The following is a 27,608-nucleotide window of genomic DNA, read 5'->3' on the forward strand; positions in this document are numbered from 1 at the left end:
CAAACCTTTTGTTATAATTGGGTAGAAGACAATTATTATAAAGGGAAGGGAAAGGTTCTTACTAAATTCCAAAATCTTTTTCAAAGTTTAGAATTCAAAATGAGCAAAGTGTATTTTTAGAGCATTTCTTGAATTTGATCTGCTCTTGAATTTGACTACTAGTTTGGTCTAGTGGTGAGGAAAATCTTTCTCATTCTGCCTTAGCCATGAAAACCGGCTGGGTGACTTTGGGCCAATCACCAGGAGACAGGGAGTTCTAGTCCTGCCTTAGGCAAGAAAGCAAGCTAGGTGACTTTGGGCCAATCACCAGGAGGAGGAAGAAGGAAGAAGGAAGAAGAAGAATGAAGGAGGAGGAGGAGGAGGAGGAAGAAGAAGGAGGAGAAGGAGAAGGAGAAGGAGAAGGAGAAGAAGAAGAAGAAGAAGAAGAAGAAGAAGAAGAAGAAGAAGAAGAAGAAGAAGAAGAAGAAGAAGAAGAAGAAGAAGAAGAAGGAGAAGAAGAAGGAGAAGAAGAAGAAGAGTTGTCATTGTTGTTGTTGTTGTGCTTCTCAGCCAAGAAGCGAATGGATGAGAAGCGAAATGTCTTAATTCTTCTCAAGGAAAAAAACAGTCCAGTCGCCTTTTGAAAAAGCATCTTTGAGACTCTGGCAGGTGATCTGCTTTCCTTGAAACATCCTACAGTTCTGGCAGGAAGCTCGGATCACACCTTGCCAGGTAAGATATTGTTAATTTCCTTCCGATGGGGAACACCTTACACAGTATTTTTGCACGTGTGGAATTCCTAGCGGTGGAATTTGGCTTGCAAAAGCTGCATGGTGTGAAGACACTTTGGAGATGCCACTGTGGAAGTTCTAGTGGGTCAACCACGGCCCCAAAACTGAGCTTATTCAATTTGCTTGATAAAAGCATCTATTCTGAGTTCCATTAGTGCAACCTAAGTTCCAGCCCTATCTGACTTAACAGGCAATGGATGAGAAAGTGTTTAGAAAAGGTTAACTCCATGAAACCTCTCTAAGTAGAAATTCAAAGGACAAAAATTTAGAAAGCACCAGTATGGAGGCACACTGCCCATTTGTGGCTGGAAAATCATTAAGAGAAAAAAAAAAACATGTCGCTTTTTCTTCATCTGGAATACCAAATATCAAGGTCATCCACTGACTCCAGAAAAGATGGAAAAAACAAGTCAATGCCAGGAATTCATTTCCACAACCGAGACCATCAGGTAAGCAACAGTCTTGCAAATGCAGGATCAGACGTAGGTGGGCTCCCACTACATTCTAAGGCAGGGGTCTTCAAACTTGGTCTGGCTGAGGAATTCTGGGAGTTGAAGTCCACAAGTCATCAAAGGGCCAAGTCTGAAGACCCCTGTTCTAAGGCAATGTTTCTTAACCTCAGCTACTTTAAGACACATGAACTTCAATTCCCAGAATTCCCTGGTTTGATTCTTCTTCTAACCAGGCTATGCAAAATCAACCACGCTTCTCCTACCAAGCCCTAAATGATTGTTTAGAAGCCATACAGCTATGCTGGGGCCAACAATTGGAAGAGCTCGATGAGCATTCTCTGGTTCCAGTGGCAGTCTACCTCAAATTCCAGGAGTTTGGGAAAAACAATATGGAGTGGCCGTCACCTTCATAGCACCTGGAAGCGAACATTAGCCAGAAGCAACTTGGCACAACTTTTGTTGAAACGGGGTGTGAATTCTGCTTTTTCTCCACCTCTTAGGTTCCTATATTATCACTGTTTCTTTTGAAGCATTTCTAATTTTCCTTTCTGACAGACTTTAAACGCTGCTTTTTTCCTCTCTTTAACGAGTAGTGTAATTAGGGAGATGAGAAAACTCCTCCACTAGAAACTACTTCATGGACTATAAAGTCTTTATTTTATTTAAATTTCTACCTCTTGCACAGAGTTACTTCATTAATTAAAAGGACAAAAATTACACAAAACATAAATACATATTTAACAGATTTACTCTCAAACAATGACAAAAAAATATATATATATCAATGCACTTTTTAAGCTTCCAAACAAAATGTTAATTACAGCCAAACCTTGCTCAGAACTTCAACTAAAATTAAGAAATGCTGACATTAGTTGGTCCCCAAAGATTCTTGAATGGTCCCTCAGTATGGTTAATTGAACACTGGGGATTTTTTAAAAAATCCCAGATGGGTTTTTGTGCAAGGCTGATCTGTCCCTAGTTTGCCACAAAATCTTAAGCACCATCTTCGCCTCGACCTTTACAGAGTCCTGGATCTGAAATCCAAACTCATCTCAAAGTTTTCTCACAGAGGAGTTGGAATGGATTGTCCTTCATCTGTTCAAGAGCATTCATTGGTCCCGGTGTTGTTTAATATTATTTGCGAATCAGAATAAACAAAATAGAACTCTGCCTTGGGAAATCTAAGAGATTCTATGGAGGGCAGGCAAAGTGAGAGGCACTTCGGACTATGCAATGATGCTCCATTAGAGTTCTTTGTTACTAATTATTCTCATTTCTTTGCTCCGTCTTCGTTTCTGTGTAGTGCACACTGTTGAAGGCTGGCGGGGAAGACCTGGAGAAGTGGCTCCTTCCATCAGCTCAAGGTCTCGTCAGGGTTGTGTAGACTGGCTGGTCCCAATTCGCCGTGGGGCTGTGAGAAGGGGGGATGGACAGGCTGTTGAGGATGGGGGTGGCATATGGCCGGCGAGAGGAATGGAAATATGGATATTGGTAAATGCTGGAAGAGTAGCCCGAGTAAGGATTGTAGTAGTTAGAACCCTGAAGATCTGTGTAGTCACACTGGGAGCTGGAAAAAGACCCCGTGGCTAAGCTCGGGGACACGGTGGTGGCACACGCCTGAGCAGTATAGGATCCGTAGTCCGAATGGGTTGGAGAATTGTGAGGCTGGTTGCTGTAATGGCTAGGGCTGAGCTGTTCAGTTTTGATGTGAGGCCTCTGCTGGCTGGTTTCACTGGAAGAAGGCGAGGCAGAGGCTGGGCTCTTGTGAGTCCATCCCTGGGAAGCCCCTCCAGTGCTGCCGTTGGCCACGTGAGCGTACGAGGTCCCATAAGATCCTGCGGTGGAGCTCTGCCCGTGGCTGGTTGGCATGGCAGAGTGCCCATTGAGGGGCAAGTACTGGTCAAATTCATGGATGTCAAAGGCCTCCATGTTGTTGATGACCTCACTGCTCAACTCGGAGATGTCCACGTTGCTGAAATCAATGTTCTGTCGGCCGCTTTCCATCAGGCGCCGGCCTTCGTGCTTCAGCTCTTGCTTGCCCCCAGGGTGTAGGTCGGTCTTAGGGGTGGTAGGTGGGGTAGGAGGCCCATGGGGCTGCCCTAGAGGAAAGTGCATTTAAAACAAAATCATCGTCTTATAAGTGGAAGATGGTTTAGCTTAAGCGCCAGCCCTGAAAGATGTAGGGCAGTGGTTCTCAACCTTTTTAATGCCGCGACCCCCAACCGGTCGTAAGTCGAGGACTACTCAACTGGTGCAGCACCGTTTGCAAAATGGGACTTTTGGCGGGCTCAGCAGGGCAGAGACAGCCTGGACAATTCCTATTGGCTTTTGAAAGCCAATAGAATTAGACTCTATTCAAGAGAGTCTATTCTATTGGCTTTCAAAAGCCAACAGAATAAAAGGGAGTAGCACAGCTAAGGAAAAGGGGGAAAATGGCGGACTGCGTTGTTTGGCGACCCCCGTGAAATGGTCATTTGACCCCAAATGGGGTCCCGACCCACAGGTTGAGAACCACTGATGTAGGGTGATCTTATTTAATAAAAATAAAAGAAGTAAGAAGCTGATCTGCAGAAAAGCAGAGGATCATCCACTCTGGAAATCAGCTTGGGAAGTCCTGCTATCAAAATATAAAAGAAGCTTGGCTGCAGGCCAGGCCATTATTTCTAGAGGTTACACACCTACCAGGAAAACATTAAGCTGGGATGTTGAGGAGCAGGCGGGCTAATTTTAACAGAATAACAGAGGGGGAAGGGACCTTGGAGGTCTTCTAGTCCAACCCCCTGCTTGAGCAGGAAACCCAGTGGTGGGATTCAGCCGGTTCACACCACTTCAGCAGAACCGGTAGCTAATTTTTTTGTTGCCCAGGCCCAGAATGGACTTCTGGAAGTGGCATCCACACAGAGAACTGGTTGTTCACATATCTGAATCCCACCACTGAAGAGACCCTATACCAGGCGTAGGCAACCTTGGCTCTTTTATGACTTGTGGACTTCAACTCCCAGAATTCCTGAGCCAGCATGGCTGGCTCAGGAATTCTGGGAGTTGAAGTCCATGAGTCATAAAAGAGCCAAGGTTGCCTACCTCTGCCCTATACCATTCAAGTGGTTGTCCGATCTTTTTTATTATTATTTTTTTATATTTTTCCAAACTCTCCCCCATACATATACCGTGATATTTATCAGATGTTAACATACATTCTTTTTACATTCATATATAAGATACTTTTGATAAAATGAAATAAATACACACACATGACTTTGGGTGTTGCTCGCCCATTTCCCCTTTCACTGTCTCCACACTCCTTCTTCTCTACCTTCTTTCTCCCTTTCTTCTCTTCCCTACTTCCCTCTTCTTCCTCTCCTCTTCTCTTCACCACTCTCCTCCCCTTTCTCCCCACTTCTCCTCCAACCTTCCTACTTCCTTCTCCCCTCCTTTACTCTTTTCTCTCTCCTCTCCTTTCTTCCCTCTCATCCCTCTTCAGATACAATTCAGGGGTAATGTCAAAGCAACTCCTCTCTCCAAATTTCCCTATCTGTATTATATACAATAAGATTAATTTTCTCTTACATTAATACTTCTATTTATCTAACCTTCTCGGTATATACGTCTATAAATATTTATACAACCTCCAGTTATTCAATCTCCTTTTGAGAGCCTCCAGTGATGGAGCACTCACAACTTCCGAAGGCAAGTTGTTCCACCAATTAATTGTTCTCACAATTAGGAAATTTCTCGTGAATTCCAGGTTGCTTCTCCCCTAGTTTAGTTTCCATCCATTGTTTCTTGTCTTGCCTTCTGGTGCTTTGGAAAATAGTTTGTCCCCCTCTTCTTTGTGGCAGCCCCTCAAATATTGGAACACTGCTATATTTGAGGGGCTAAGAAAAGGTAAGGAGCAACCTGACAAGCTTGCTTTCTGGCTAATGTGGGCTTATGATGTGGCAACCATTTGGCAGAGCACCTACAGTGTGAACTTAGAATTCCAGATGTGCTAAACTAGTGGTTCTCAACCTTTTTAATGCCGCGACCCCCAACCGGTCGTAAGTCGAGGACTACTCAACTGGTGCAGCACCGTTTGCAGAATGGGACTTTTGGTGGGCTCAGCAGGGCAGAGACAGCCTGGACAATTCCTATTGGCTTTTGAAAGCCAATAGAATTAGACTCTATTCAAGAGAGTCTATTCTATTGGCTTTCAAAAGCCAATAGAATAAAAGGGAGTAGCACAGCTAAGGAAAAGGGGGAAAAAATGGCGGACTGCGTTGTTTGGCGACCCCCGTGAAATGGTCGTTCGACCCCAAATGGGGTCCCGACCCACAGGTGGAGAACCACTGTGCTAAACAGAAGGAACATGGGAGAGACCAATTAAGGGTTGATTGTACAGTGTGGAATATCCAAAGCTTTACCTTCCACCTTTGGGCCAATTTTAAGATGTGTGGACTTCAATTTCCAGAATACCCCAGCTGGCACTGAAGACTACACATCTTAAAATGTCTAAGGATGGGAGACACTGATTCTCTTACATTCAAGCGAGGATCTGATTTGACCTGCTTTGCAGAATGAAGCTGAGTGTGCACTTTGATCTGATGAATGAAATTGGTTCAAATTTGTGAATGGCAAGTTTGAGTGCACCTATTGTTTTATGGCAGTTCAGTGCTTTTTAATGGGCTTTTCTATTTGCCTGGAGTAAACCAATTTAATACGAAAGGGATGCAAACCCAGGGCAAAGTCCATCAAATCTTCACACGGATTCAAAGATGCCAGACCAGAAGTCCCAAATCCATTCAGTGGAACGACTTGCTTCTAGAACAGGGATTCTCAACCTTGGCAACTTTAAGACTTGTGGACTTCAACTCCGTGAAGTTGCTTATTGGGGGAAACCAGGAAGTTGCTTATTGGGGGAAAATATACCTTTTGCAGCCTCCTGACAAGCAAAGTCAATTCTGACAAGCAAAGTCAATTATTCAGATTCACTGAATAACCGGGTTACTAGCTTAATCGCTGCAGTGATTTACTTAACAACCGTGGCAAGAAAAGTCGTAAAATGGGACAAAACTCATTGAACAACTGTCTCATCAACAGAAATTTTGGGCTCAATTGTGGGCCTAAGTCAGGAATGCTGGCTCAGGAATGCTGGGAGTTGAAGTCCACAAGTCACAAAAGGGCCCTAGTTCCCCACCCCTGCTATAGGGTCTCCCGTAGAATGCATAAAGATACCTGCATGGGGGCCCTGCTCCCAAGACCCCTTGGAAGGGAAAGGAGACCCATGTGCAAGAGCTGTCCACAAACGTGTTCAGCGTGCACCAATTTCTGAACACGAATATACTTTTAGCCCTCAGCTGTGGAACTGAGCACAGAGCCACAATGCCTTGGCTATATGCCCAGGAGCAGAAGGCAGGAATGGAAAAATTCCAGCTTTCTTGCAAAAAAAAAAAAGACTCTGAGTAGAAGAGAAGCAGAGAAGAAACTGCCAATTTTATAGGAGGGGGAGGGGGATATTCTCAGATTGCAGTCTGTGTTGGCCAAGGCACCTGGGACAGTTCCAAAGAAAAAGTGGGAGTCCATGGGAAGCATCCCGCAAGCGCCACCGTTCTGGAAGGAGAAAGGCCCCAGAAGTCTCATGGAGAAGGACACCTACTCTATCAAACTGGATTGATTGATTGATTAATGTTCGCACGGTATCTGGAATTGAGCCTTTCTTTTCCCAAGAAAATCATCCCAAATAGGAAATGCACCAAACAGGAGAACTTGAAATGTGGGCAGAGCTGCCGAATCTCCACCTACGTCAGTGTTTCTCAACCTTGACCATTTTAAGGCATGTGGACTTCAACTCCCAGAATTCCACAGCCAGCATTGTGGAATTGCTGGCTGTGGAATTCTGGGAGTTGAAGTCCACACGCCTTAAAATGGTCAAGGTTGAAAAACACTGACCTACGTTCATGCTATTTCTCACGACACCAGACATCCGAGATAAAGCAAATTAAGGATTCTGCCCTTGAACAAACTGTCTGCCATCTCCAGCTTCTTCCCGCCATTGGCATCCTGCGATAAATTGTAAGGGAGGGGAGAAGGAACTGGGGGGAGTTAACAGGAGGGCCTAGGGATGAAAAGGGGGTGGGAGGGAAGACACATGGACAAGCACCAGAGGTGCTAAACTGGAATAAACCAACATCCAAGGACACCTGGCCTGGGAACGGAATGTGAAACTGGATTGAGAGGCGCCATTCCCAAAACATCTTCAAGGCAACCTATTGGACACTGATGAACTGGCCAAGGGGGGAGGGACAAGGAAAAGGGGCAAAGTGTAACTTTTATGCGGGAATACTCAGATCTAGCTTTATTTTTGCTGCAACCACTTAACTTTAGTAAAAGAACCTATCACTTCAACCAAACAGAGTCGAGGGTCTTTCTTTCCTAAATGTCGTAAGTTGGGGCAGGTCTGACACAAAAACTCTTCCCTCCCCTCACCTGTGTGGTCACTGGGGTGATGCACTTCACTCATGGAGCCCAGCCCTGAATCTGATTTGTAGATCTGGGATCCTCCGTGATGGTTCAGCTCAGCTCCTGAATCTGAATCGCTCTGGCCGGCTTTGACACTTTTCCTCCGTCGTGGCTGGTATTTGTAGTCTGGGTGATCCTTTTTATGTTGAACTCTCAACCGTTCCGCTTCCTCCACAAAGGGACGTTTCTCATTTTCACTCAGCAAGCTGAAAAAAAGAGAGAGGAAAACTAAATGAGTCATTCATGTATGCCTTTAAGCCAGTGGTTCTCCACCTGGGGGTCGGGACCCCATTTGGGGTCGAACGACCATTTCACGGGGGTCGCCAAACAAGGCTGTCCGCCATTTTTTTTCCCTTTTCTTTGGCCACGCCCCTGGCACCCGGTGATGTATAAGTGGTTGGGGGTCACCACAACATGGGGAACTGTATTATGGGGTCGCGGCATTAGAAAGGTTGAGAACCACTGCTTTAAGCCAATTTAAGTCTAACACTCTTATGTAGTCCCCAAACACATAATCAGCACCCTGTTGGAGCAGATCAAAGGCCCACCTAATCCAGCAGCCTGTTCTCTCGGTGGCCAACCAACTGCACAAGGAAGCCCACCAGTCTCCCAACAGAGGGTCTTCACAGGCAGTCCCACTGCCATCAAAGATAAGAGCCATGGATCCCCCAGGACTTCTATGAATCTGTCCAAACCTTTTTTTTTTTGAAGCTAACCAAGCTTTTGGGTCAGTGAGCATCACATCTCGAGGTGTCAAATTCCAAACTTGAATCACTCGTGTTGAGTTGTGTGGTTACATACGTCCTAATTCTTCCAGGATTCAATTGTATTGGCCGGTTCTAGTATTTGAGGAAAGGGAAAATAACTTCCCCTTGTTCACTTTATCCATCCCATATCTAATTTTGTACAACACCGTCATCTCATTCACCTCCTTTCTGGACTAATAAAAAACCCCCAAACGTTGCAATCTTTGTTCACAGAGAAGACTTTCCAACCCCTTGATCACCTTAGTTACCCTCCTCTAACCTTCTCCAAGTTCCCTTATGTCCCTTACAAGATGCCCTGAACAGAACTGTGCACAATATTCCACATGTGGTCACACTAGTGGATTCTTCTAAGGCAGTGTTTCTCAACCTTGACAACGTTAAGGCATGTGGACTTCAACTCCCAGAATTCCACAGCCAGCAATGCTGGCTGTGGAATTCTGGGAGTTGAAGTCCACATGCCTTAAAATTGTCAAGGTTGAGAAACACTGCCCTAAGGGCATTATAATATTGGGTAATGGTAAGTGAGAATGACCTTGGGAGACAGGGAGAAGGCACTCAGCCGAGGAAATGGCCAGATAAAAGGAAACTTAGCAGCAGGAATGGGGGTGGGGCAAGAAGATGCTCAGAAGAGACCCTCCCTCGTTTCTTGGGCTGTAAAGGGGATGGGGGGGAGGGGAAATATACTTTTGAATTTGCAAGTTTCTGTTAATATAACCTTACAATAATGTAGACTTAGCTCCTCTGGCCCTGCTTGCTATTTGGTTTTTCTGTCAGACTTGCCACAGCGTAAACCTCTGAATAGAAATGAGCCTTGGCTCCATTTGTTGAGAAAGGTATAGTTTATTAGAAGTTGAGCGTATTGCAATAATGCATGGCCAGAACCGAGAATCGCGCGCCAAAATCCTTATGTTCAACTTTTCCCACCCTTAGCCGCCTCCCATCGCTGACCACACACACGTACACACGCACACCGTGTCCAATCAGATTGAATCAAGGTATCAGAGTTTGCCTCTACGGACACATGAGTCCAAATATTTCCTTCACTTCAAAGTGTTGCTTGTCTTCAGTGAGATCAGGAGAGGGAAGGGCTTCTGCCGGTGGTCGTAATGGGGAGGATTTGGCTGGTTTAAGCAGATTACGGTGGAAGATAGGATGTATCCTCTTATTGTTTTTTGGTCATTTAAGTCTGACAGTTACCGGGTTGATAATTCTTACCATAGGGAAAGGACCTACACATTTTCTCCCAGCTTTCTTAAGGGTTGTCTAGACCAGGGTCCCCAATCTGTGGCCATGGCCCACTATCAGGCCTTGAGATGTTCGGAACTGGGCTGCAGAAGTGGTGGCGAGCGTGCGCATCCCCACTTGCACGAGCAACAGGTGGGTATGTGCTCACCGTTCACATGGACCTATCCCATCTCCTCCTGCCACCCGGTTCACAAAGCCAGAAATGTTGGGGAACTCTGGTCTAGACCAGGGGTAGGCAACCTTGGCTCTTTTATGACTCGTGGACTTCAACTCCCAGAATTCCTGAGCCAGCCATGCTGAGGAGAAATGGAGAGGTTTCCATGCTGAGCCATGCTGGCTCAGGAATTCTGGGAGTTGAAGTCCACCAGTCATAAAAGAGCCAAGGTTGCCTACCCCTGGTCTAGACTGTAGATACATGGTGGACAAATACACTTCATCCCCTATCTTGAGGGGACGTCTTGTCAATATATTTCTTATAGGTTTTTCTGGCTTCATCCAACGCCTTGCAAACTCTTGGCCAGGGATATTAGCACCTCTCTTGTCGATATCATTTCTCATTATCCCAAACACACCGTGTGTAGAGGATACACCCTGTGCTAATACTTTCATTGAACATCATATGTACCTTGGGTCATTGAACTGTTTATCATTACTCTAAAATCTCTTTCCTCCATTGGTCCCCACAGGCTCTGATCTCATTCCTTTGCATAAGTAGTTAGAATTTTTGGTCCAAGGTACATATGATGCAAGACCCCCATCCTTCTTCTCCATGGGGTTTTAACTGCCTGTCCAAATTTGAAATTATCTCCAATGCAGAGCTCAATATTTTTTACTTAATGAAAATAAATAAGAAACCACACTTTTAAAAACTGAGATACACCAAACCAATTCCTCATGGCCCACATCACTATGTTTTACCCCAATCTCCAGTAGCACATAACAAATATAGTCACATTTTTTGTTACATTGCTTTAATATTATTTTTCCTGTTAAAGATGGCACTGCCAATGGCAGCCTTGGTGAAATGCTCTCTAGTTCTAACTATGATTTATAACCTATCACTCGCTGTTTATATGAACAGTATGAGCTTCTGAACTGGAGACAATTCCTTGTGTAGCCAATCACACTTGGCCAATAAAGAATTCCACTATTCTATTCTATTCTATTCTATTCTATTCTATTCTATTCTATTCTATTCTATTCTATTCATCATTATTCTATTCTATTCTATTCATCATTATTCTATTCTACTCATCATTATTCTATTCTATTCTATTCATCATTATTCTATTCTGTTCTATTCTATTCTATTCTATTCATTATTCTATTCTTACTCTACATTCTATTCTATTATTCTATTCTTTACATTCTATTCTATTCTATTCATCATTATTCTATTCTATTCTATTCATCATTATTCTATTCTATTCTATTCTATTCTATTCATTATTCTATTCTACTCTACTCTGCTCTATTTATTCTACAGGATAAATTTCATAACAATATTAAAGATGGTTTCTGGGGGGAAAAATGATTACAGTTTTAAAAACACAGAACAGCCAAAGACATTTCATAACAATAAATTACTTAACCTTTACAAAACTAGAAGATAATATGCTTCCAATAACAATAAATAAATATATCAATAAATAAGCAATATAACCAAGGAGTATGTTAGCATGTACATGGCTCTATCTGAAATCAACAGAACTATTTAACTGGCTGGATTCTATGGCCAAGCTTTCATTTTAGCTTTTCCCCAACCCTTTGCCATCCAGATGTGTTGTGAATGTCATGGCTGGAATTGTTGTGATTCCAACTGTTGCAACATCTAAAGACTATCACACTGGGGAAGACCACCATAACCGACATTACTTTTCGCTCCACAAACTGAGCTGGACTTGGGATCCCATGAATAAAGCCCTACTGTCAATACTGCCTCACTCCAGCTTCACACAAGGTCAGAATCCAAATGAAAACGTTTGAACTAATGAGTTTTCTTCACATTTCCTATGCTTTTAAGTATTTTAAACAAAGCTTCTAATCTTTGCGACAAGTTTAAGGGACAAGCTTTTCCTTCATAATGAACAACCCAAAAAATATCGCAACCCGCCAACGCGCCACGGCTGACTTGTTGTGGCCAACTTGCTGCAGGACAACTTGCCAAGGCCAGCATGCCATGGGACAATTCCACAATCCAATTCTTTAAAACGATTTTAAAAATGTTTTTAATTTTTGTCATTTACATTTCACTCTGTCCCTCCTTTTGCAGCCTTTAATGATCCTGTTCCATCAGCCGAAGTGGCGCAGTGGTTAGAATGCAGTACTGCAGGCTAATTCTGCTGACTGCCGACTGTCAGCAGTTTGGCAGTTCGAGTCTCACCGGCTCAAGGTTGACTCAGCCTTCCACCCTTCTGAGGTCAGTAAAATGAGGACCCAGATTGTTGGGGGCAAGAGGCTGACCCTGTAAACCACTTAGAGAGGACTATAAAACACTATGAAGCGGTCTAAGTGCTATTGCTATTGCCCTTCCTTCCTTCCTTCCTTCCTTCCTTCCTTCCTTCCTTCCTTCCTTCCCTCCTTCCTCCTCCTTTCCTCCCTCCCTCCCTTCCTAGTAGTTAGAATGCAGCATTACCAGGCTTACTCTGCCCATAGTCAGAAGTTCAATCCTGACCGGCTCCAGGTTGACTCAGCCTTCCATCCTTCCAAGGTTGGTAAAATGAGGACCCAGATTGTTGGGGGCAAGAGGCTGACCCTGTAAACCGGGAGGGCTGTAAAACATTATGGGGTGGTATATAAGTCTAAGTGCTATTGCCCTTCCTTCCTTCCTTCCTTCCTTCCTTCCTTCCTTCCTTCCTTCCTTCCTTCCTTCCTTCCTTCCTTCCTTCCTTCCTTCCTTCCTTCCTTCCCAGTGGTTAGAATGCAGCATTACAGGGTAAAATGAGGACCAGACTGTTGGGGGCAAAAGGCTGACTGTGTAAACCGCTCAGCATTATGAGGCGGTATACAAGTCTAAGTGCTATTATGAGTTGGCCATGGCATGCTGGCTGCAGCAATTTGGCTGTGGCGAGTTGTCCTAGACCCCAAAAATAATGCAATAGAAAACCAAAGAACACATTTGTTTCCTCTGTTTCTCTTTAAAAGAGAGAGATTAGTGGCTTACCTCTCAAATGTCCAAAATCTGCATCGGAGAGAAACTGGCTTGGCTACAATCCTGTAGTTGTTTACTAAGTAGCAGAACTCGACTGAACTCAGCACAGCTCAATTTGGAGTTGACAACCACAAGAACACAACCTTCCATTTACATTGTTCAACAAGGCCCATTAAATAAACAAGGATCTATTTCAGTGGCATGGACTATATTTTCTTTTCCAGCTTTCCACATAAAAGTAAATAGCTTCTGAATTGATAGAAATGGAAATAGAATCATCAGGCTACAAGGGTCTTTGGAGGTCTTCTAGTCCAGCCCCCTGACCCAGGCAGGAGTTGAAAAGTTGTCCAATCTTTTCTTAAAAACAAAACTCCTCTCAGCAACGGAGCGCCCACAACTCCAGGAGGCAAGCTGCCCCATTAATTAATTGTTCTGTCAAGAAATTCCTCCTTATTTCCAGCTTGGATCGTCCTTTGACGAGTTTCCACCACTGCTTATTGTCCTGTCCTCAGGTGCTGTGGGAGTGTAAACTGTTGCTTTTTTCCTTGTGACAACCCTTCAAGGATTGGAAGATGCTATCATGTCTCCCTCTAGTTCTTCTCTTCCTGCTAACTTCGAATGTTCTTGCTTTGACAATATATGAAGACGCAGCCATTTTCTCTTTAACCTGTGTGTTACTTTTAGAGTTACAATTAGATGATGCTGGGGTGGGAGAGGGAAGAATGTGAATGGGGATTAGTTAGACATAACAACATGACAGTAGAGTATTCTTCAAGGTTGTTTGAAATAAGAGATGATAAGAAATGGCGGGTTAGAGAACTGGAGGGAAGGTCTGCATTTCAAACTAATTCAGTGTTTCTCAACCTTGACAATTTTAAGGCATGTGGACTTCAACTTCCAGAATTCCACAGCCTTAAAATTGTCAAGGCTGAGAAACACTGAACTAATTGGAGAATGTGATTTATGACTGTTAATTGGAGGAGGGAATTGTGCTTTGATACTATGTGTTTAAGGGAGCGGAATTCGGATTTTGGCTTCGACCATGTACGTGCCGATACCATGCAACTTGAATAAAGATTCTTTAAGGTAAACAATGCCTTGAAGTTCTTTGAAGAGTATCATCTGTCAGAACCATGACATCTAGGGCTAAACATATCTGGTTTTGCAATAGTGGCAAATATCTGCAGCTCAGGGGTAGGATGAGGGTGAAGGTCCGTTCTCCAAGCTTGTGGGTTGGTTTCTGGAACGTTTTGTTACCAGTCTAACATCTTCTGCGGAGTTTAGGGGAGTTGTGTGGTTGTGTGTCCCCTAAACTCCACTGAAGATGTTACCTAGCCTGGTAATGAAACGTTTGGAAACCAACGCACAAGCTCGGAGAACAAACCTCCACCCTCGTACCTAGTTTCCTTAGGCGTTTATCATATGGTTTAGTCTTCGGACCTCTCATCATCTTTGTTGCTCTTCTCTGCCTTAAACCAAACTGATTCCGAATCAAAGTGTATCGTGCTCTTATCCTCCACAAATACGCCACAGAAATGCCTCAGTTGCCATATTGATATATCAGTTTAGCCTCCAGACTTCTTGTCACCTTTGTTGCTCTTCTCCGCATTAGAATCAGAATAGAGCTGGAAGGGACCTTGGAGGTCTTCCAGTCCAGCCCCCTGCTCAAGTAGGAGACCCTCTATCATTTCAGACAATTGGCTGTCTAGCCTCTTCTTAAAAACTTCGAGTGATGAAGCAACCCACACCGTCTGAAGGCAAGCTGTTCCTCCTTAATTCCAGGTTGCTTCTTTCCTTGAGTAGTTTCCATCCATTGTTTCTTGTCTTCTGGTTCTTTGGAGAATAGTTTGGCCCTGTTCTTTGTGGCAGCCCCCTCAAATACTGGAACACTGTGATTATGTCACCTTCTATCATGTCCTTCTCTTCTCTAGACTAGCCAGACCCAATTCCTGCAACCATTTTTCATATGTTTTAGTCTCCAGGCCTTTAATCATCTCAGTTGCTCTTCTTTGCACTTTTTCCAAAGTCTCAATATCTTTTTTGTAATGTGGTGACCAAAACTGGATGTAATATTGCAGGTGTGGCCTTACTTAGGCTTTATAAAGTGGTACTCATAAAACCCAATTGATTCCAAACCGATACTAATAAAACCAAACCAACCATTAAACCAGGGGTTCTCAACCTTGGCAACTTTAAGACTTGTGGACTTCAACTCCCAGCTTTGCTCGCTTAGGAATTCTGGGAGTTGAAGTCCACAAGTCTTAAAGTTGCCAAGGTTGAGAACCCCTGCATTAAACCAAACTTGATTCCAAATCAAAATGTATCCTGCTCTTATCCTCTACAAATATGCCACAGAAATGCCTTGACTGCCATATTTATACATCATTCAGGGCAACTAAAATAGAGTAGTGCTCCTGGGGCTCTTTGCACGCCACTCAAGGAGCCACAACATTCTTCTTTCACCTTTTGGCAGCCCTTGGAAAATCCTCCAAGACCCCCTTCAAGAAAAGTACCTGCTTTAAAGGTTAAAAAAAAAAAAAACACCTTTTCCCACTCCTTTTGACAATTGTCTTGATGTGGGAGGGTGACTTGCACCCATTTCAGACTCTGACCTAAAATACCCTCTTGGTGGCAAAATTCACACTTAAGACCATTGCAGCATCCCCATGGGTCCAAATGCAGACACTTGGCAACTGGCTCATATGTAGGATGGTTGCCCTGTCCCAGGGTCATGTGATCCTCTTTTGTGACCTTCTGACAAGCAAAGTCAGTTGGGGAAGGCAGACTCATTTAACAAACGTGTTACTAACTTAATCACTGCAGTGATTCACTTAACAACTGAGCCTCTACTGATGGAGCACCAACAACGTCTGGAGACAAGCTGTTCTACTGGTGAATTGCTCTGTCAGGAAGTTTCTCCTTAGTTCTAGCTTGCTTCTCTCCTTGATTAGTTTCCACTCATTGTTTCTTGTCCTGCCTTCTGGTGCTTTGGAGAATAGCTTGACTCCCTCTTCTTTGGGGCAGCCCCTGAGATATTGGAACACTGCTATCATGTCCCCCCTCGTCCTTCTTTTCTCTAGACTGATATATTCCATTCCTGCAATTGTTCTTCATATGTGGGAGAAAAGTTCTTAAATTTCCAAAGCTCTGCTCCCATTAAGTCCCACTCATGTTTTCTGGCATCTCTGGATAACACCCATCCATTCATCATTAATGTGGGCAAATCCATGAAGATCACAAAATAAATGTTACCAAGTTTTGTAAAATGGCCCCAGATTCACTGACTGATTGATTCTGACACTATTTTCTGCAGTGCCCTTTGGTTTGTCACCAATTGCTCAAAAGCCCTTAAAAATTCGTCCAATACACTATTGCTTTCTTATTCAACTACAGCCCCAAATGCTAACAATATTAATCTTAATTATTAAGCATTTATCCCTAGATAAATGCTATAGCAGTCAAAAAAAAAAAAGCCAAGGTGCAATCAATCAGACCAGTCTGTCTGAAAAACTTTCTGTATATATTCCCTTGACTGGCTGATAAAAAGGGGAGGAGAACCGGTGGCCTGGTAGTTAATACAACTGCCTAGCTTGTAGGCTGCCTAGGTTCAAATTCCATAAAGGGTGTGGCTAGCTGATGAGGGCTAATGAGCCTGAAATAGCTGTACTAGTCTCCCACTTAATTCTTTAACTCTTTGTCAGCAAAAAGAAATCTGAATATGTGTGTGCGTGTGTGTGTGTGTGTTGGGTGAAGCACCCGGTCTACCACATATAGGACAAAGCAATCTGCTACTGCGTCCAGTCTAGGAGCATTTTTTTTGCAGGCAGACGTCACTACTGTGATAACTGTAAATTCAAAATTGTGTAGCTGACCAAGAGTTAAAGGGAGACTATATAGCTATTTCTAGCTCTCATCAGCTAGTCATACCTTTCTGAGATTTGAACCTGGGCAGCTTGCATGTTAGGCAGCTATATTAACCTCTAGGACAGTGGTTCTTAACCTGGGTGATATTGCCCCCCAAGGGGCGATTTCATTTTTCAGGGGGGCGAAGGAACGAAAAGGGGGCGATATGGGGGTGATGGAGCGAGAAGTTTTGGGGACACTTTTGAGACTTTTTCGTACAGTGAATCGCTGTATATCTGTCATACAAAAACATCGCTATTAGTGGATTGAATTGGGTTTTCAAATGTTCCTCCAGCTAGCTTCAGTACAGAACGCCGTACATATGTGAATACACATTGCTTATCTTCATGCACATTGCACAGCAGCCTCTACCCATACAGTGGCGCGCCATTGGCCAGAATATGGGAGATATGGGGAAAAGACTGGAAATAAACTATTTGCATCAATATGTCCTGATGACAATTTTAAAGAAAACAAAAAAAAGTGTTTGCATAAATGGAAGAATTATTTCCTATGTTGTGATTGACAGGTTATGTTGGGGGAGGGGGGCAATGACAACTTCCTCATTGGCTCAAGGGGGCGATTTGTTCAAAAAGGTTAAGAACCACTGCTCTAGGCCACAGGTTCCCCTCACTCCTGTCAGCAGAAACCTATATTTGGTACTTCACCTAACATATAGATATATCCTCCCTGGTTTCTGCTGACAGGCGTGAGGGGAACCTGTGGCCTAGAGGTTAATACAGCTGCCTAACATGCAAGCTGCCCAGGTTCGGAAGGTAACAAGAAAACCAATCATGGAGAGGATGTTTAGCAATCCTGACAATACTGCAGACCCTGGTCAAGCAGCGCTTACATGCCGTGTCCTGGAGAGAAGGAAGTGAAACTCCAATCATCTTTTCTGCTGTCCTCACCACTCTCAGCACAACCTTCCTGTCTGAAACTGTAATACCTCCAAACCACACAGTAATACAACGGAGACTTGACTGTCAAGAGTTTCTCTAAGGCAGTGTTTCCCAAACTTGACAATTTTAAGGCATGTGGACTTCAACTCCCAGAATTCCACAGCCAGCGTTGCTGGCTGTGGAATTCTGGGAGTTGAAGTCCTCATGCCTTAAAATTGTCAAGTTTGGGAAACACTGCACACACAGAGTAAAACGAGCCACGTTATTTCAGATTCATAAAAAAAATAAATTATGGTTTGATATATTTACTCGTTTAATTCAGTGGAAAATAAAACGCTTTTGACTACGATCCTACATCAATTTCTTCTTGCTGAAACAAAACCAAGAGGCAATCTCTTGGGTTACATGTCCCACTTCTTGCGATAGCTCTCTCCAATCCAGTGCCTTCTGGTTGTGTTGACTTTAACATCCTGCAATGGCTGAGGATAACAAAAACCCACATCTCAAATATTTGTAAGGTGTCCGACTGAGAAAGACTGAACTGTAATGAGCCAATATAAATATTCCGAAGCAGTTGGACTGTGGATAGGAACACGGGGGGGGGGGGGGAGAGGAAGAGATAGTTCTCTCCGAAGAGCCGTAAGCTTCATTGACAATGCCTTAGAGGTCGGATCAGCTTCCAAAATAAATTTCCCCCTGCGTTAAGAGGATCTACACGCACATTTATATGCAAGGGCTAAATACGTTTACTTCTGAGAGTGTCTGGCATTCACAGCCTGTCTGAAATACAGTGGCGCAAATCTCCCCAGGACGCATTCCAGCAGCTTCACGTGTTCATCCAGAAATTGCAAAAGTAAAAAAATAGTTGCAACTTGTGTCCTTCTTTTGTTGCTTATTGCCACCCAGAGATTAGTTTTCGTGCCCAGAAAACTGAAGCTCCCATCTTCCCACTCAGCAGTAAAGCCTCGCTGAGATCAAAGAGGCCTATTCCTCGACTTACGACCCCAGTCGAGCCCAAAACTTATGTTGTTAACTGAAAGGATTGTTAAGCGAGTTGTGTTCCTATTTTACGACCTTTCTTGCCGCCGTTGTTAAGTGAATCCCTGCGCTTAACAACATTCTTGTGAATCTGGCTTCCCCGGTGACTTTGTCAGAAGGTCACCAAAGGGGATCACGTGACCCCGGGGGGAGGGGAACACTGCGACCGTCATAAATGTGAGTCCGTTGCCAAGTGTCTAAATTTTGATCACGTGACCCTGGGGATGCTGCCACGGTCGTAAAGGTAAAAAATGATCGTAAGTCACTTTTTTCACTGTCGTTGTAACTTCGGTCACTAAATGAACGGTGGTTAAGTCGAGGACTAGCTATACAGAAGAATCTTCTCTCGGGGTGTGTGGAAAGCTTAACCATTAAAAAAGGGTCCCTGATGTTTTATAGATGGCATTTGGATCCCCAAAAGTTGTCCCGCATGTATCCGAATTTACAGCCCAAATGTTGGAGATGTGGAAATTTAGATGCAACTTATTTTTATATTTGGTGGACTTGTAAAGATATTAAAGCTTTTGGGATTAAGATTTGGTGGAATATTCAAAAGATTTTTAAGAAAAAGATAAAAGTTTACTCCGCAATTATTTTTGTTGGGTATTATTGTAGATTTGGATGCTAAAGAAACTAATTTGATGTTGAACCTTATAACTGCTGCAAGATTATTGGTGGGGCAATATTGGAAGAAAAACTTATTGTCTACTTTGGAAGAATGGATACTTAAAGTGTCTAATTTAGCAGAAATCATTCACAAGAAAGATATATTATGGTTTGGAGAAGACGGATTGATTATATTCAGAAGAAGTATGAAACTGAAAAGTATTATCTTGCTTTTGAATAGATTTTAGATAATTATTAATAGTATTAATTGTATTATTATTGTCTTAATTTGTTAACATTTGTTTTGAGAAGGAGCTAAAGTGTATTATGGTTTTGATTGATAGTTTAGTTGGTTTATGTTAGCTAGATTATGTTTGTTTATTTGTTACCCTGTAATCAGCTCTGGGAACTGGGGGAGGAGGGGGAGGAGATGGGTGGGTTTATATTGTAATTTATAAAACTTTTAATAAAAAAAAGGGTCCCTGAGATCTTAACAGCATTTTAATTTGGAATCCAAATTAAAACATCCCCTTTTAGATCAGAGGTCCCCAACCTTTTGGGCACCAGGGACCAGTTCCGTGGAGAGTGGTTTTTTGCGGACTGGAGGGTGCGTGGTTTTGTGTGCTGCCTGCATCCCACAGATGGGGCTTTGCTTCTTTGTGCGGACCAAGTACTGGTCCATGGACTGCGGGTTTGGGACCCCTGCTTTAGATAACTGTCTAGGTTTTTTTTTTTTTTTTTCAACTCATCCAGCAAAAAAGGAGCCCACTAACCTTCTAAATCACACAGAATTCTTTTTACTGTCAGGATTTGTTTTTCCTCCTAAAACAGCGGTTCTCTGTCTGTGGGTCGGGACCCCATTTGGGGTCGAACGACCATTTCATGGGGGTCGCCAAACAATGCAGTCCGCCATTTTTTTTCCCCTTTTTCTTCGCTGTGCTACTCCCTTTTATTCTATTGGCTTTTGAAAGCCAATAGAATAGATTCTCTTGAATAGAGTCTAATTCTATTGGCTTTCAAAAGCAAATAGGAATTGTCCAGGCTGTCTCTGCCCTGCTGAGCCCGCCAAAAGTCCCATTCTGCAAACGGTGCTGCACCAGTTGAGTAGTCCTCGACTTACGACCGGTTGGGAGTCGTGGCATTAAAAAGGCTGAGAACCACTGTCCTAAAATCAGAGTCTGCTTTCCTGTAGCTCAAGTATGCCTTCTGTGTTCTACATTTGGGGATGATGGAAAGCAGGTCCTATCAAGCCTTTCAGATTCAGAAAAAGGCTAGCCTATCTTTGCCAAGGCTACATCTACCCACTGCCTTCAATCTCCCTTCAACCGAAGACCTCATTTCTAGTTCCCCCAAACACCTTTTCTCTGTTTTTCTTTGCTCTTCTCCCAGATTTTCTGAATCTTGGTTAAGGTGCGGGAATCTGAGCAGCCCAAAAGAGAGAGGAACAATGGCATCTCATAGAACATAGAATAACAGAGTTGGAAGGGACCTTGGAGGTCATCTAGTCCAACCCCCCTGCTCGAGCAGGCGAGTCTATACCATTTCAGACAAAAGGCTGTCCAGTCTCTTCTTGAAAGACTCCAGTGATGGAACACCCACAACTTCTGAAGGCAAGCCCTTGCACTGATGGATTGTTTTCACCGTCAGGAAATTTCTCCTTAGTTCTTAGGTTGCTTCTCTCCTTGATTTAGTTTCCATCCACTGTTTCTTGTCCTGCCTCTGGTGCTTTGGAAAATAGCTTGACTCCCTCTTCTTTGTGGCAGCCCCTCAGATACTGGAACTCTGCTATCATGTCACTCCTAGTCCTTCTTTTCACTAGACTAGACAGCTCTTGGTTTGGAAACTCTTTTTAAGCAGTATATAAGTGACTTCTCACGGCACAGGCGGGAACTTGTAAGAGATTCATCTGCATGTATTTTGCATATGCTTCAACAAAGTATTTGCATCCATCTTGCTAACAGTTCTATCCCAGCTTGCTACACAACAGATCAGGACTTAATAGAGTTTTTCTTCTTCCCATCACTTCTTTCTCCTCTGCAGTGTATAAGGGCTGAGCAAATCATGACAACACCAGAGAGCCAGGCAAGGATTCAAACCCATTTCACACCTGATGTCCCTCTGCTCCAAATTGAGTGGCGGCAAGACCGATACTTCCTCCATCTTCTGAATAGGGAAATATCCTGGTGCCACATTTCTAAGCTAGACAAGCTTATTTCTTGGCTCAAAGAAAAGGTCACTTGAAGCCTAGAATTCCCTTCTAGCATATTGCATCAGATTCAGCAAAGTACAAAGCTTTGCGTCCTGAAAAATGCCCTTTAACTTTTGGAAAGAACATGCCTTTTTGGCAACAGCTGAATATGCCCCCAAAGGAGATGCAGCCCCAAACCACAAAGACTCTCAATTGTTCACAAAAAACGCTGCCTTCCAGGGCAAAGGGCTCTACCAAAAGCATTTATTGATGTCTAACTACTTAGGAACCGTAAGAAAGGCTGAGTGCCAAAGAATTGAGGCCTTTGAACTATTGTGCTGGAGAAGACTCCTGCGAGTCCCTTGGACTGCAAGGTGATCCTACCGGTCAGTCCTAGAGGAGATCAACCCTGACTGCTCTTTAGAAGGCCAGATCCTAAAGTTGAAACTCAAGTACTTTGGCCACCTAATGAGAAGGAAGGACTCACTGGAGAAGGGCCTGATGCTGGAAAAGATGGAGGACAACAGAAGAAGGGGACGACAGAGAATGAGATGGCTGGAGGAGTCCCTGAAGCAGTAGGTGTGAACTTAAATGGACTCCAGAAGATGGTAGAGGACAGGAAGACCTGGAGGAACGTTGTCCATGGGGTCGCGATGGGTTGGACACGACTTCGCAATTAACCACAACAACTACTACTTAGGAAGATGTAGGTTTATCGTGCAATTGGACGTTCAGATGCATTTGTATGTTGGGGTCCCACAGGCCTAAACCTGAACAGGAGGTATTTTTTCCCCTCTGAATTTCTCACCAACTAACTTCAGAAATGTCACTTGTAAGCCATCCCATGATTCGGTTTTGGCTTCTCGTAAATTCTCAACCGCAGATTGTGAAAACAACGGCTTACGGCTTAGCAAATCATGCAAACGCAGCTCATTGTGACTGGCTCAGCTCGTTCAGTACTGGTCGTGCAGCTCAGCTTCATTAGAACATACAAGCCAGGGCTGGAAAAGTGAAAACTGGGATGACCTGCCTGTATTCACATACACAGGGCAAAAACCACCTTCTCTATCTTGCTGGAGGACAAATACACCCCATACAGGAAGTCCTCAACTTAAACACATTTAGTGATCGTTCGAAGTTACAACAACACTGAAAAAAGGGACATGACCATTTTGCACACTTACCACCAGTGCAGCATCCCCCAAGGACACGTGGTCAAAATTCGGACACTCGGCAACTGACTCACATGGAGGACGGTTGCAGTGTCCCGGGGTCAGGTGATCCCCTTTTGCGACCTTCTGACAAAGTCAATGGGGCAGCCGGATTCACTTAACAACCACGTTACTATCTTAACAACTGCAGTGTTTCACTTAACAACTATGGCAAGCAAGCTTGTAACATGGGGCAAAACTCACCTAACTCGCTTAGCAACAGAAATGTTGGGTTCAAATGGTGGTCGTAAGTTGAGGACTACTTGTACTTCCATGCAGAGAATTGCAGCTGGGGGGGGGCTGGAATTTCTTCCAGAAGGAGAAAATATTCTGCAAATTCTTTGCCTTACAGAAAAGAGGCTGGTGTACCAAGCCATCTTTAGGAGGGAGCTTAAGGCAACGGATGCCTGAATAAAATCTCCTCCAAGTCGGGAACTCGCTGGGTGGCCTCGTGCTTTGCTCGGAGTCAGGCGAGATACAATGTGCACATAACAACAGGGTGTGTGTGTGTGTGTATATGGATGCTTTATAGTAATATTGGCTGGGTTCAGACAAGATGCCAAGCCGTGGCAGGTTTGAAGTGCAGCGTGCAAGCCAGCCGTATGGCTGCCTTGGCACATAGTGCTCCATAAACAGAGCATTAAAAACCACCAGAACTGGAGTCATGCACAGGCTTGTTTGAGACCAAAGAAACCAAGGGCAGTGGACAGAGATACAGTAATCCCATGATCTGTCCTATCAAACAGAATTCTTTTAAACTTCCAGTTTGTTTCGTTTATGTAACTGCCCATTTACATATGTGGCTCTGAGCAATCCACAAAGTTTTAAACTAAAAACAAAACACATAAATAAGAACAAAAAAAACCGACAGTAGCAAAATAAATTAATAAAATAAACGCTAGTAACAAATAAATTAAAGCAATTAAAAAAAACTGACCACACACACTGCACCCTAGGGAAAACAGGTGGCATACCTCCTATCTATTTACTCATTCTGTTCTGTGCTAAGGGGTTTCTAGGTGGCGTAAAAAGAATTCATTTTCAAAGAATATTAAAACAGTAAAATACATCAGCTGGGGCAACAGGGGAAAAAATAGCTGTTAACAGCCATTATTCCTATCCAAGTCGAGCAGTTTAGTGTAAAAACAAAATAGTTTCTTTACAGGTTTCAAAAAGTTGTTTCAAAAAAGTGTTGCTAACAAAAGCCTCTGACTTTTTCATTTTAATGGTGTTTAAGTGATAGCGGGCTGAGAAAGAAAAAGCACGGGTTTTTATTAAACTGTGCCATATTGCCCTGTACCAAAATGACAGTTCTTCTAACTATCCCACTCATTTATTAGGGATAGTTTCAGCTCATCATTATTTTTCTAAACCTGGTACTCATTTTCTGAGTACCTATATATAATAGAAGTATATATAAATCAAATATAAACACACCCGTGTTTTCATAGGTCAGCCAGTATCCTATGCCTGCAAAGTACAAACCAGGGAATAGTAAGCTTGTCTTTTTCACCCTACATAGCTCTGTTCCAATGTGCTACTTAAAATCTCAACAGGGCTTCCCTGTAACTCAAGAGCAATGAAGGTTTGCAGCAAACCTTGGGAGCCAAGCTAATAGAAAATTCCAGAGGGGCAGCTGCTCTGAGCTCACTCCAGCAAAACAAAGAAAGTTTTGTGGCACCTGAAAAAAAAAAAAAAATTGAAGCCAGGCGCCAGTTTCTGGGGGCATCGCGTTCTAGTCCATGCAAACTTTTGCCACAGTAAATATGTTGGATTTTAAAGTATCTTTTTTCTCTAACTAAAACTGACAACTGTTTTGATTCTTTTTCGACAGGCAACAAGAGTTGTTTTAAAAAGTGACCTTATGGAGAAGTGTGAGCCAGGAAAGCTCCAAGGATCACAAAATCGTTAGTCTCTAAGGCGCCACAAACCGATTTAAGTGGGTGCTTTAATTCCTGCGACCAAGAGCGTAGGTTGTTACATCTCTTTCATACAATGTTATACACCTTGTGACGTGGGTCCCTTTTGAGGGGATTCAGGCTCCCCTTCCCCATAAAAGAAAAAGGGTGTTTATTCACACTGTCACTTGATTGGCAACAAGCGGGGAAGAGACGGGAAGCCAGTTCTCTGTAGACAGTTCCAAACTGACCCCAACCCTTGTGACAACGATCAATATCTCACCAGCTAGAGCTTAAAAGTGAGATACTGAAATATTCCAGGAATTTGGCACTGCGGTGATGGTTTATAAGGCTAAAAGGAGAACGGAAAGCAAGAGCCCTTTCCAGAACCCTCTCTCCTACTTTGTTTTATAACGCACCATGTTTCTAGCTTTGGACCATCAGTGGCCATTCAAGCCAGTTGCTGGAACCAGGGCTAAAAAGAGCCACCTTGTAACAGGTAGACCAGCAGCCTCAAAAGCTCAGGATCAGGGTGGGTGGGTGGGTGGGTGGGGTGGGGGGGCTTAAAGTAAATCCCTTTGAACTTCCAGGAATGTCCCTGATCTGACCCTTAATTTCCTTCCAGCTGTCCTTCATTACCCTGGCTGCACTTTTGATTCCCTCCATGTGTTCCTTAACTTCAGGATTTATCCCTCAAAGAGCAAGTGGGGAGGGGGGGGGTTCTCAGAGGCTCTACCAGCCCCCCCCCCCACAGTAGCCCTGAAAAGCCAGAGCATGTCCAAGCTTGGATGTCGTAAGGCAATGTTTGGAAACCCCTCCATCAGAGCCAGGTTTTGCATTCACACGTATGTTTGGACTCCAGCGCCCCGTTCCAGTCTGATCCCTCCTGAACACGGGTGTCCGCTTAAAATGAGGGAGCTCCTAATTTTTCAGCCCTTCCGAGGCGCAGCTCCCCTCCTTCATCAAACCGACGCCCAACAGGACAGCAATTGCCCGCAGACAGAAACCGACGGAACTCGAATCGGTTTTCAAAGGCGGCTTAGCCAGGAAAAAGGTCCCAACGCGGCCAGGACGGTCGGTCCTCTCAACAACTTGATCGCAACGCCGCATCTGAGCCGCAGCTCCGCCACTTCTTCCGCTTACGGAGCCCGGGAGACCCCCCCACCCCACCCCTCCCGGGCTTCAACAATCTCCCGGGCCAGCCCGGCTTTCCCCACAACCGGAGCATGGAGCTCCCATCGTCCACAGCCGGCCGCAGTCCCGGCCTGCTCGTTGGGAAATCGGTCCAAAGGCAGGCAGGCAGCCGGCCGGTTAGCTCCGCTTCGCAGCACCCAGGGAACCGCTGCAGTTGCCAAGTTAAGTAACCCAGCTCCCCGTTGATTGTTCTCGTCAGAAGGTTGCAAGAGAGGACCCCGGGACCCCAGGACCCACCGCAAGCGTCGTAAGTCTGAGTCGGCACTCGACGGCCCGAGGGGGAGAAGGCGTCGTCTGCAGCGCGCACCGAAGCGCCAGCCTGGGAAGAGGGGAGACCGCGGGGGAGACCGACCGACCCAGGGGAGCCGCCGCACCCCCAGCCCCTCTCCCGGGCCCTGCCGCTCCCACCCCCGGCCCGCCGGCGCCGCCGCGCACTCACCGCCAGAGCTTGCCCAGCGTCTTGCTGAGCTCGGCGTTGTGCAGGTGCGGGTACTGGTCGGCCAGCTTCCTGCGCGCCGCCTGCGCCCAGACCATGAAGGCGTTCATGGGCCGCTTGACGTGCGGCTTGGCCTTCAGCGCCCCGTGGCCCCGCACCGGCATGGGCACCAGGCTCCAGTCGTAGCCCTTCAGCACCTGCGAGACGGCGTCGCGGATGCAGGCGGGGAAGCGCTCGTCCGCCTCCCCCGCCTCGCCCTTGGCCGAGCGCGGCAGCGGCGGTGGGGGCCCCTCCGAGCCGGCCGGGGAGCAGGGCGCGTCCGAGTCCGAGTCCACGTGCGAGAGGGAGCTGGCCGTGCCGGCCGGGCTGCCCGGCGCCTCCGGGCCTTTGACCTGCTCTTCGGTCATGGTGAGCATCGGCGGGGCGAGCGGGGGACGCCGCCGGGCGGGCAGGGAGCTCCGGACTCAGCCGCCGGCTGGGCTCCTTCTCCCGCTGCCCGGCTCCGGCTCCCTCCGCCGCCACCGCCGCCTCTGCCGTGCGCGCCCAGGCGAAGCGCAGCGCCCGACCTGCCCGACGGCGCCGCTTGATCCAAACGCCGCGGCTCGGCGCGGCCAGCGACTTTCTTCCCCGGCGGGGCGAGCCGGCTCCGCCTCTTCCCGCGTTCCCATTGGCCGGGCGAGAACGGGCTACTCTGCATAAAAGGCGGAGCCGGCTCGCCCCGCCTCTTCCCGCGTTCCCATTGGCCGGCCGAGAACGGGCTACTCTGCATAAAGGGCGGGGCTTCGGCTCTCTCCGGGTTCTTAAAGCGACCCAGGCATGAAAACTGAAATGAAATGAAAAACGGAGGTTGGGGGGGGGGGGGAAAGTTGACAGATGGCTTGTTTGCAGTTTGGCTGCGTGGAAAATTGGGGGGGGGGAGGAACTGTGGAAAATTGAGGGGGGGAGGCAACTGCGAGTGTAAAATTTGGGAGCGCGGTGTAAAATAGTAGTGACTTGGGGAGTAAATGTCCTAGCTGGCTCTTCCCAACGTTGTGCTGGATCCCGACGTGCTGGATCAACACGCGTTCTTCCGTCGAGCCTGGGCTCTGTAGTTCAAGGCATCCGGAGCACTTCAGTTAAAGAGCTTTGCTAGATCGGGCTGGGCTCCAGAAGTCTCCCAAATGCGGCGCGGGGGGCCGAACAAACTATGCCCAGGTTTGCTTCGGATATCTGGAATTGGACCTGGATTGGCCTGAAGGTGGAGGGTGGGCAATGGGACAGAACGGTGCGTCTGATTCATCCACGAAAGTCAGCAGGAAAGCCCCAACCCTCCTCACCCGCCCAGGGTCCAGTGGGGTGCCCTGAGTCGCTTC

General features: G+C 45.4%; 1 protein-coding gene across 1 annotated transcript; it reads right to left on the reverse strand.

Moving 5' to 3' along the window:
* Positions 1 to 512: 512 nt before the first annotated feature.
* Positions 513 to 26,859, reverse strand: SOX8 (SRY-box transcription factor 8). The gene is made up of 3 exons (XM_039349756.1): positions 26,260 to 26,859; positions 7,685 to 7,923; positions 513 to 3,321 (listed from the first exon to the last, which is right to left on the reverse strand). Exons 1-3 carry the CDS (start codon positions 26,670 to 26,672, stop codon positions 2,582 to 2,584), a joined length of 1,392 nt encoding a protein of 463 aa, XP_039205690.1. The 5' UTR covers positions 26,673 to 26,859; the 3' UTR covers positions 513 to 2,581.
* Positions 26,860 to 27,608: the final 749 nt, after the last annotated feature.

This window comes from Crotalus tigris, unplaced genomic scaffold (assembly GCF_016545835.1).
Source record: "Crotalus tigris isolate CLP2741 ecotype Arizona unplaced genomic scaffold, ASM1654583v1 scf7180000018301.7375997, whole genome shotgun sequence".
Lineage (NCBI taxonomy): Eukaryota > Metazoa > Chordata > Lepidosauria > Squamata > Viperidae > Crotalus > Crotalus tigris.